Source organism: Triticum dicoccoides, chromosome 5B (assembly GCF_002162155.2).
Source record: "Triticum dicoccoides isolate Atlit2015 ecotype Zavitan chromosome 5B, WEW_v2.0, whole genome shotgun sequence".
NCBI lineage: Eukaryota > Viridiplantae > Streptophyta > Magnoliopsida > Poales > Poaceae > Triticum > Triticum dicoccoides.
In genome coordinates, this window is record NC_041389.1 from 657,752,750 (window position 1) to 657,764,309 (window position 11,560).

General features: G+C 44.8%; 1 protein-coding gene across 1 annotated transcript; it reads left to right on the forward strand.

Moving 5' to 3' along the window:
- Positions 1 to 8,135: 8,135 nt before the first annotated feature.
- LOC119312393 (purple acid phosphatase 2-like) lies at positions 8,136 to 11,170 on the forward strand. Its single transcript, XM_037588126.1, has 5 exons — positions 8,136 to 8,657; positions 8,755 to 8,955; positions 9,060 to 9,171; positions 9,871 to 10,576; positions 10,679 to 11,170. Exons 1-5 carry the CDS (start codon positions 8,478 to 8,480, stop codon positions 10,863 to 10,865), a joined length of 1,386 nt encoding a protein of 461 aa, XP_037444023.1. The 5' UTR covers positions 8,136 to 8,477; the 3' UTR covers positions 10,866 to 11,170.
- Positions 11,171 to 11,560: the final 390 nt, after the last annotated feature.

Consider the following 11,560-nt stretch of genomic DNA (forward strand, 5'->3'; position numbering starts at 1 on the left):
ATTTCACTGCACATCAAAAAATGCTTATACAATGTCAAAAATTGAAACTTCGCACAACTTTTAATTTTTTTTTGATAGCATTCAATGAAAATGTTTGTGATAATTTAAATGTTTATACAATGTACTCCCTCCGTCCCAAAATTCTTGTCTTAGATTTGTCGAGATACGGATGCATCTAATACTAAAACGTGACTTGATACATCCGTATTTAGACAAATCTAAGACGAGAATTTTGGGACGGAGGGAGTAAGACAATGTTCACATCTCTACTATTAAAGGGGGATCGAACGTCGTGATGGTTCGACCTCCTTCGATCCCCCGATTCAGAACCATCGCTCGAGCAGGCCAAAATCCAATGCAACTCAGCCCATGTACAACGCCAACTCAGCCCACATACGGGATCCACAGCCAAAAAACACAGCGGCTCAACCCAGGAACGAGGTCACCCAACAAAAAAACGGTTCGGCAACCCACGACGAGGTCCATCGACCAAAAAACAAACCACCTACGAGCTCCATCGACCCGCGAACGCACGTCGCCAGGGAGAGAAACGCCAGTTATTCGTCGCGTACGAGCTCCATCGACTCGCGAACGCACGACGCCGAGGAGATCAAACGCCAGCGCACGGGAGCTCCATCGACTCGCGAATGCACGCCGCCACGAAGTCGCCGTCCGGCCACGTCCTACGATGCCAAGGAGGCACGGGACCTCCATCGACCCGCCCGCGCACGCCACCAGGAAGTCGCTGTTCGGCCACGTCGTACGCATGCGAGCTGTGCGAGCTGCAGCCTCCGCCGCTGCCACCGCCGAGAAGTCACCTCTGCTGTTGCCATCAACCTCTGATCGTCCTCATCATCCAAAATCCAAGAGCCCGCCGTCCCAAGGTAACCCAGTCGTACAGCCCACCGTCGGAAGCCAACTCACGCATACCCATCTCCCCCACCACCGTAATTCTTCCCAATCACAGCCGCCGATCCAGGCAGACCAAGCTTCTTGACTTGGTTCAGTTTTTTTGGGCCAATTTGGTTTACTTGCATGGACGAAATCCCTTCCTCTCTTTACTTAACTCACTCATGATCCAACCCTTGTATAAAATAGGGTACAAGACATAGGTAAAGATTGTTGAAGGTAGAATACATAGGTACACATCGTATGGTGCTGAATATTCTGTACTTTTTCCTATAAATACAAAAACGATGTACATGATGTGCATATATAAGAAGGTCTTCTTAGATGTAGTTATATGGCATACAAATGAGTCTTGCATGTGATTGTGATAGGATGCTAGGTTTGTGAAGTGTGAGCAGTGGCCAACACATATATTCCTCATGTGATTTTGATAGTACATAGGTACACATCGTATGGTGCTGAATATTCTGTACTTTTTCCTATAAATACAAAAACGATGTACATGATGTGCATATATAAGAAGGTCTTCTTAGATGTAGTTATATGGCATACAAATGAGTCTTGCATGTGATTGTGATAGGATGCTAGGTTTGTGAAGTGTGAGCAGTGGCCAACACATATATTCCTCATGTGATTTTGATAGCTTGGTGAGGAGCACCATGTGGGAGGGCGACCTGCAGGAGCGTCGCGTTGGTGGCAGCGACAGACGACGACGACCCAGGTAATCTCCCTTACACTTGCACCCCATCTTCTCCCTATATCATGCACTCCCGCACCGGACCAAAGGAAAAGTGTAATAGAAATTAGAGAGTTGGAGGGTTCTCAGATTATCAGAGATTCAAAAGCCCCAAGGATAAATTTGGAGCCGCAAATGTGACATATATTTCTTGAAATATTCACATCATTTATTGTGACTGATTTTTCTTTTTGAAGGAACCAGGGACTAATTACAATTGTATGTAATCTTGATATATAGGTACGCCAACAGAGGTTGTTGGATGTCAACTGCTAATCACAACATCTTTGTATTTATTACAAACTCTATTTTTCTTCGATTAACTAGCATTTTGATGGAAAAGACAATACAGTATTTGGTTTCCAATGGTATCAATTTGTATCTCTGTTGTTGTATTCCATCTTGACTAGAGATTATGCTAGAATGAGTAAACTTCTACCATCCGACAATGTGAAGGTGAGACTTGTTTCTTTCCATTTTAGGTGTTATGTAAAAATTATTATGACATGCGAAATCTGAAACTAGACAGTCTTTTATTCGTGCAACTGAAATATGTGTGTATGGTGCCTTCTTGAATTGCCATGAAACTTGTACTAAGCGTCTATGAAAAAATGCCTTTTTTGCTGAGTAGTATCAACCAAATCCAAAAATAGTCATTGGAAATTATAAGTACTTCAGGAATTCTCAAGTGTGGAACAAACTGTATCAAGTAGGAAGTCGATGCTTGATTTGCAAAATTATCAAGTTTGTTCCATAAATGTAGATTGTGTTGAAGGTTTCTTGTTTGTGGCTTAGATTTTTGAATTTTTCACAAGTTCAGTAGCAAACATGCGTGTACAAAAGTGTTTAGATGGCTGTTTGGATCAGTGCAGATGTCCATGTAGATGTATCACTTAGCTTTGTGGTTTTAAATGCATGTGTGGAATGAGTTGTTTAGATATGAAGACCAATTTTAATTAACATGTTTATTTAGAAGTTCTCCTGTAATTTGAGAAATCTTCAGAAGAATTGGTTTGACTATGTAATTAGAGACGCCATAATGAGCCGATGTTACACACAAGATATTGAGGTAGTAGGCATGGAAATTTTATTGTTACTAAGCACTGACGTGTTACAAAATGCTATTTTTCCAGATTGTTATGCATTATTTCTCAATAATTGTACCAAGCATACTTAGTGGTTGAGAAAGTAGTTGTGTTTTGGATTATCTACATTTTTTTCTCTGAAAGTGTGGAAATATATTACTATTTGATAAGAAAAAACAGGGCATAGTTTAAATAGGCTAAACTCATCTTGCTGATTGCAGTTATCAAGCATATTGTGCAAGATTTCAGGTAAACAAACTTGGGCCATTGGACATATGAGGGGTTAATTCTTATTGATTTGTGTTAAATGTCGTGTGAGCAGATTTGACTTTGTGATCACTATGTCAACTTATGCCTGCCACAATTCCTCATGTTATAAATCTAATTTATGCTTCTTGAGTATACTAGGATCAGATCTAAAGCGGAGAACAACTACTTTATTGGTTGTCTCTCGCTTCAATGTTGGTTCCTCTGCTCAGACTAGCATGGCTGGTGTTGTACCCGTTGAGATGCACAATGCTCCATCGCAGCTACACAAGTGACCGCACATTCTGTTTTCCTTGATGCTAATATAACGAACGGAAAGGTTGCTAGAATTAACAAAGAATGAAACAGACGAACCAGGCCTCCGGTCAGATTGAGGGAAGGTGTTGCAGGTTTCAAAACACATTGAGAAGTGTAGAGGAGATAAAGAGAATTAGGCTCGTGGAGAAAGCCAAAGGAAGGGTAGAGGCGATGGGTACAACGGGACTAATGGAGGAATGAGTTGGATGACGAGTACAACAAAGAGGAATGGAGCTGAAGGTGGCATGACGACTAGATTGCAAAGGAGAGCAACATGGTATTGGTGTTTGCTGAGTCAATAATGTGTACATAACTATCCCGTAGTATTACTATTTTGTTAAATTTGTAAGTGAGACTGAAAATTCAATTTGGCCCTCGGGCACCTATGCTCTTGCTTCCAATTTTCAAAATTCCCATTCGTAAAAAAGCGCTAGAAAATTCACACTATAGTAATCTACATGTTTGTTGAGCCTATAAATCTTCATAAAATAATTGACATTAATGTAGTTTGTGCAAAAATAAAGGGTTGGTCGTATTTCTACATATTTCTATTTGCATTCCGTTCACTGGTGCTTGTTATTTTTGCACATTATGCATATCTCATTGTTATTATTTTTAACCTTTTGATTCTCCGGATGAGTATTTGTGGCCTGCATCGGGAGTGCCCTAAGAGCAAAAAGGTTGGGTTTGTACAAGATAATATTTGTTTGAACACTTATAACCCGTGTGCGACATACATGATGTAACTTATAGTGATGATTCAACAAATATCTCTTTGTCTAAGTTTGTTACATGTCCCGTGGCAACGCACGGGCATTCAACTAGTATTTTTTAAGTGTTTCATACGACTCAGAAAAATGTTGGTGACATTTTTTTTAAATGTTCACGCGTTCAAAAGTATCTTCATGACTTTACAATGTAAACAAATGTTCATGTAATTTCAATTATTGTTTGGTGCCATTAAAAGCATATTTATCGTGTATTTGAAAATTGTTTAGCATGAAAAAAATGTTTAAACTTGCATGTGGTGAAATATTCCTCATGTACCTGGAAAATGTTCAACGTGTATAAAAAAATGATCCGTGTGTATACAAGAAAAATGTACAACATGTATTTAAAAAATTATATATGTGTTGAGAAAAAGGAACAGAAGAAAGAAAAAAAAGCAGAATAAAAAATATTGAAACCGTAAAAAAAGGAAAAAAGAAAAGACTAGGTGGAACCTTCCCAAAACCTCTGAAAGTTTCCACGAGTAGCGCTACTCCCAGAACTTCCCAAAACTGCTTGACTGGGCTATTGCTCGCAATAAGCGAGATAAGGCCCCTCAAAGGAGCGTCCCTCTTATTTGATGCTTTATGTTTTTTTTTTTGGTCTATTTGCTGCTTTTTTTGCTAGAATAACTTTCGATCTATTCATCAACTGTCAAGGTAGTACAAAGAATACTAGAAGTAAAAAAAATACATCTAAATCCGTAGACCACCTAGCGATGACTAGTAGCACTGAAGCGAGCCGAAGGCACATCGCCGCCTTCGCCCCTCCCTCATCGGAGTCGGGCAAACCTTATTGTAGTAAACAGTCAAGAATTCGTCGTGCTTTACTACTTTATATGTGTAGTAGGGCTAGCTCTGCCTAAGCAAACCAATAATGGGCTCACCATTGGTGTTGCCCCATTGACTCATATTTTAATAAAAGAACAAAGACATATACTTTTACTTAATCAATCTGTAAATATAATTTAAATGAGCTTAATAATAAAATGATGTATAGTAAAATAATAAGTGTCGATGTAGATAAAATAACTGTTCATATATTTGAAATGATATTTTATTGTCATATTTATATTTACGAAACATATTAGCATATAGTTGAGAAAATTATATTTCTTAGAATAGTCTTTTTTTGTGTTAGATAGATATGTTCACACAATCTCTTGTCACTACTAATAGGTCATCATCAGTGACGTTTCATGTCTTCATCGGCGATGGTTGCCTCACTGCAGATGGTCCGCCCTTATTACCGATTGTGTGTCACTCTTTAGCAACCTTCACTGCCACAAAACCTAGGAGACTTTTTCTAACTCCGTATCCTTTTTTGCGAAAATAACTCTATATCTTTAGTAAAACCCATAACTATTTATTATGATATTTCTAACAAAAAAATTGATGGAACGAATTATTCATGGAAGGAATATAATTATCATCTCAAAAAAGGCACAGCGTGCGTGCACACTCGATGCATGCATGTATCGCTGACTCGACCAATGTACAGGTATCTCCCAACAGTGCGCAGTATGCTATCTTTGCCATCATTGTCAGCCTGAAGAATCCTGGCAAAAGGGCTAAAGAATAAAGATACACACATCAAATCGGAGGCCTTCTTTTCCCAGGGAAAAAACAAGGGAAATTCCCCAACGAAAGATACATGTAGATGGAGTAGTATCTAGCCACGGCACAACCAGTGGCTTGCGTGCTCCTACATGGTTCACACAGACTGTATTCCCCTCGATCCTCTGTGCCAAATGAAAAGTGACTAGTACTCTACTACAAAGTTAAAGCGACTAACAAAATGCAAAGTGTAAAAAAAGTGTAGAAATTGGCCATGTCAACCTAGCTAGTCTCACAAAACAATTTAGTAGAGATAAGCTAAGCATCAGCATGTTCAACGGGGGATATGCTAAGCAAGGCCGGAACGAATGGATTGGAAATTCAGAATCATGACATCAACCTAAATGATTGAATCCTACAGGTAGCATTGCCGGCTCGGCCTTGATAGACACCCAGAGGGACTGAGAGGGAGAGCATCGCGTGGAAGGTCTGCATGCAGTTTTTTTCTCTCTTCAAGTCAAAATTTGCCGTCTTTATGATTGAATTTGTGACTCATCACTGTCCTCGAGCTTTGACAAACTGGCATGCTGACCAGTTGCCGCGTTGCCCATGTCACCTGTAACTTCAGACTGTGTAGCATGAAAGCTTAACAGGGGCACATTCTAACCGGGTATGTGTACTGCTTGGCATTGCCATTCAGAAAGGTCGAAAAAGACAGAAAATGATATTCATGGAGTGATAAGTCCTCGAGTCAACAGCTAAATGAGTACCATAAAAATACAAACACTACTGTACTCAATCTTGATTGCGAAAGAACACGGACAGAATCTTGACAGAAATATTACTCTACAAGTTTTCTTTTTAGAAATGGAGGAAAACCCCCGGCCTCTGCATCTCTTGACGCAAACAGCCGTGTTACTCTACAAGCTAGAACTTGAAATTTAAAGTGATCAAGGAAAATGCAAGGTGTAGAGAAAGTGTAGAAATCGTCCATGTCAACCTAGCCAGTCTCGCAATAAATAAAACTTATACTAATAGTAGAGATAGCTAAGCATCAATTTGTTCAACGCGGAATATGTTTCGCCATATATATATATATATGCTAATTAAGCTATGCCGGAACGAATGGATCAGAAATTCAGAATCATGACATGAGCAAATTACTGAAACCTGTATTTCTTTGCATCATTGCCGGCCGGCCTTGATAGATAGACACCCATAGACTAGAGCGCGAGCGTCATGTGGAAGCTCTGCAGGCAGTTTTCCTTTTCGAGTCAAAATTTTGCCGTCTTGGACAAACTCGCTGCCCTCGAGCTTTGACAAAATTGGCACTTGGACTTCGGTTTATGTAGCGTGAAGGCTAACAGGGTATATGTACCGCCTGTCGGTTGTCATTCAGAAAAGTGAAAAAGGAGGATATTGTGGAAGGGAATATATATTTTGTGATAAGTCCTCGAGTCAACAGCCAAATGAGTGCCACAAAATCCAAGCAATCGTGATCGCGAAAGAGCAAAAGGCTGGACAGAATCTCGAAAGCCAACGCTGGGTACCGTCCAGTCCAGTCCAGTCCGGTGGTGCATGCATGGCCTCAAATCATTTGCGGCGAAGTACCTAGTGGCGGATAGAAAGATGCAAAGCCATACATTTTACATAGATAGATGATGAGAAAGGCAGCTGGTCTTTTGCAAATTGCCACGGCCACGGCCTGTGAATATCGTTGTCCCCTTTTGCCTTTGTCACCTCCACTTGATCGCACTGTCCCCCAACAGTGACGGTACCTTCATGCGTCTGAAGTGGACTCGCTATAGCTGCAAAACTGGGATGAATGCGTTGTGTTTGTCTCAACTCAAAGTTGAAACACATGGCGATTTCCCCATTGTCGGCGTAGGCCTGGAATTTGAGCCGAGTCGACGTCGAGCCGGCCTGGGGGAAATTCCGCCACTTGACTTTCGTTGTTAGGTAGATGGAGAGATTCGAACCTATGTGGCTCGAGTGGGTACTTGCCATTGCGCTAGGAGGCTCTCCCCTGAGTTAGTTATTAGTTCAAAAAGTGAAAAATTGTTTTCATGAAAAGACAGTGAAACTTGTAAACAACATTTATAAAATTATATGTATGCACACTTGTTCAACTTCACAAATTACAACATCAATAATTTAGGTCCCGCAAAAAAAAAGCTCTGTCTACAAGCAGGCGCAAAAAAAAAAAAATCTACTGGGCTGGCTCATTAGTTAATGAGTTCGAGCCAAGCCTACTCGCAAACAAAACAAAAAAAAAGCCACGAGCCACTCATTTATTTGCTAGCTAGCGCTGGTCGCCGTGCCTGCCGTCGCGGCGCGGTCGGCGTGCCAAACCCAATCGCTGGTCAAACAAGCCCGCCCGTCTCGCTCCGGCGCGCCCACACGGCGACGTCCGCCCCGGTCGGTGGCCCGGTGGGAACGGCACGGGCGCCATATTCTTCTTCCCCGGCGCCCGCTCATGCGCAAACAAACAAACGACTTGGCTAGCTCGATCGGAGTCAACTCTCAGCTCCGTACCCGTAGCTCCGCTCGCCCGTCCGACTTGGCTGCCTCCCTACTCTACTCGAGTCCACTCCAGCGAGCACAATCCCCGGATATTCCCCGCAAATCATACGGCCCGGCCTTCAAAATCTCTCGTCTGTTATTAGGGCTCATTTGTTAGAGCCTGGCGGAACCAGAAAAGGATTCCTTCCTGCTTGCTCTCCTATATTACCCCATCCTCGTCCGTTCCTCCCTTCCTCGTCCTCGCACTGAACGAGCCACAGCCTCCCTCTGTTTCCTCGTCCTCTCCCTCTCTGCTTCCGTTTCCACGCTCGCCTCGCCACGCCACAAGAGACAGGCATGGGGGCTCGCCGGCGCCTGGCGCTCCTGGCGCTCGCCGTGGCCCTCGCCGCGGCGGCGGCCACCACGGGCCACGCCGGCGTGACCAGCGCGTACCGGCGCAAGCTGGAGGCCACCGCCGACATGCCGTTCGACGCCGACGTCTTCCGCGTGCCGCCGGGCTACAATGCCCCCCAGCAGGTCCGTCCGCCGGCCGCCTCTCCGATCCCCCCCGATCTGCAACGGGTTCTTGGTCTCTCATCTTGTTTTTCGGGTGGTTCGTTGCGTACACACACAGGTGCACATCACGCTGGGCGACCAGACGGGCACGGCGATGACGGTGTCGTGGGTGACGGCGAGCGAGCTGGGCAACGGCACGGTGAGGTACGGCCCGTCGCCGGACAAGATGGAGATGTCGGCGCAAGGCACGCACACGCGCTACGACTACTTCAACTACACCTCCGGCTTCATCCACCACTGCGTCCTCAGGAACCTCAAGGTAACCAGCAGAACCTCATCAAGAAAACGAGTAGAGAACTCGAGTTGGCACACATCATGCAATGGACGCCGACCGCCATTAATTTCGCGTGTTCCTGCGTGCAGCATGGCGTGAAGTACTACTACGCGATGGGGTTCGGCCACACGGTGCGGACCTTCTCCTTCACCGCCCCTCCCAAGCCCGGCCCCGACGTGCCCTTCAAGTTCGGACTCATCGGTATGTGAATCAGTTACCACTTTTTTCGTCATGCTTGATGAACACTGGAAAATAAGATCCGTGATGTAAGAGTTGTTAGTTAATTATTGGTTACTCCATGGATCGGTATAAACAAGATGGTTCGGTAGGATCTACGACAAGATGAGGAAGGCCAGGGCCAGCATCGGTCGTCAGTCGTGTTGTCGTCGCTAGACGTTAGCCAGCATCCGATCCATGTCAGAGACCCATATGTCAGTATGATATTCATAGGTGCGTAGTTCGGCCGGCGTCCGACGTGCAAGTAGCTGACACGTCCATTTCCCTGGGGCCTGAATTTCCTGGGATGTGTCGATCAAGACAAGACAAGATGGCCATGTTGACTGCCGCAGGAAACAATGTGCACTCCTGTGCACAGCCCATGCCTGCTCCAGACCAGTGAGACAGTGAGCCAGTGTCATATCTGTTTGAGATGAATGAGGAAAGAGAATTGAAAACAAAAGATCCGCACGAATCTCTGCGTAAGATTAATGATTTAGGACTTAGATTTGCAATACTTATGGCATATCTAGATGTGATTTAGGTTATTTCCGGAAAAGCTGTATAATTATTTTGTTTCAAGGAAGAATCAAGCTGTATAATTATTTTGTTTTGTAGGAGTAAATAATCAAGCTGGATCTTATATTCATTATTTATTAATCTTTTCTGTGATCTTGCCGGCAGGTGACCTGGGGCAGACGTTCGACTCCAACAGCACGCTGTCGCACTACGAGGCCAACGGCGGCGACGCGGTGCTCTTCGTGGGCGACCTCTCGTACGCGGACGCGTACCCGCTGCACGACAACCGGCGCTGGGACAGCTGGGCGCGCTTCGTGGAGCGCAGCGTGGCGTACCAGCCCTGGATCTGGACCGCCGGCAACCACGAGCTGGACTACGCGCCGGAGATCGGCGAGACGGTGCCCTTCAAGCCCTTCACCCACCGCTACCGCACGCCGTACCGCGCCGCCGCCAGCACGGAGCCCCTCTGGTACTCGGTCAAGATCGCCTCCGCCCACATCATCGTGCTCTCCTCCTACTCCTCCTACGGCAAGTACACGCCGCAGTGGACGTGGCTGTCCGACGAGCTGGCCCGCGTCGACCGCAAGGCCACGCCGTGGCTCATCCTGCTCATGCACTCGCCATGGTACAACAGCAACAACTACCACTACATGGAGGGGGAGACGATGCGGGTGCAGTTCGAGAGCTGGCTCGTCGCCGCCAAGGTCGACCTCGTCCTCGCCGGCCACGTCCACTCCTACGAGCGCAGCCGCCGCTTCTCCAACGTCGCCTACAACATCGTCAACGGCAAGGCCACGCCCGTGCGCGACATGGACGCGCCCGTCTACGTCACCATCGGCGACGGCGGCAACATCGAGGGCATCGCCAACAAGTAGGTTAACAAGCTCGTGCGCTCTGCTCTGAATTAGTTTGTGCAGGGTGCGGCCATGCATTGCTGACATGACAAAATGAATGAATGAATGAATGAATGCAGCTTCACGGAGCCGCAGCCGTCCTACTCGGCGTTCAGGGAGGCGAGCTTCGGGCACGCCACGCTGGAGATCAAGAACCGGACGCACGCCTACTACGCGTGGCACCGCAACCACGACGGCGCCAAGGCCACAGCCGACTCCGTCTGGCTCACCAACAGACACCACCTCCCCACCGACGACTCCAAGTGATCATCTCATCTCCGAAGCAATGTCGTGGGAGGGAGGGGATCCGTTTTAGTTACTGCTGCCCCTTTACTTACTTGAGCAACGTGGGGTTTTTCTTACATGTTGATCGATCTTGGGCAGCTGCAAATGGTTGCTATACGACTGCTTCTTTCATCTCATGTCTCCGATGTGTCAATCTCTTGAGCTCGAGCCGTAGTTAGTGCAATTAGTCATGTAACCTTAAGGATAAGCTCCTGCAGGTCGTCTCGTTTGAAATAAAATAACACAAGAGATTTGGGAGGTTCTTCTCAAGCACCTGCTCAACTATATACAGATGTGTTAACTGACACTGTGCATGATCATCAGATCATGTGCAGAGAGCATCCTTTCTTCTAAATATAATATTCGAACGTGCTCCACGCTCCTGATTTCTTTCCTGACAGGTAATCAGATGGCCAGAGTATAACAAAGATATGCTGGGGTAATTGCGAACATCAAACTCCCAATTTAATAAAAATACATAAGTAATTTTACATGTTTCTATACATTACATCCGAAGGCTCAAAAAATTAAATTATAAATTATTTTTATTAAGAACGCATAATTAAATATAAAAGTAATTTATATTTTATACTTTACATGTTTCTATATAATACATCATTAAGAACGCATAATTAAATTATAAATTACAAAAGTATTCATGTAATACTTTGCATATT

Excerpts from the sequence above, each read along its gene's own strand:
- LOC119312393 (XM_037588126.1), top strand. The coding sequence starts at position 8,478 with ATGGGGGCTCGCCGGCGCCTGGCGCTCCTGGCGCTCGCCGTGGCCCTC. Across the intron at positions 8,658-8,754 it reads GCTACAATGCCCCCCAGCAG|GTGCACATCACGCTGGGCGA; the intron begins GTCCGTCCGCCG and ends GTACACACACAG. Across the intron at positions 10,577-10,678 it reads ATCGAGGGCATCGCCAACAA|CTTCACGGAGCCGCAGCCGT; the intron begins GTAGGTTAACAA and ends GAATGAATGCAG.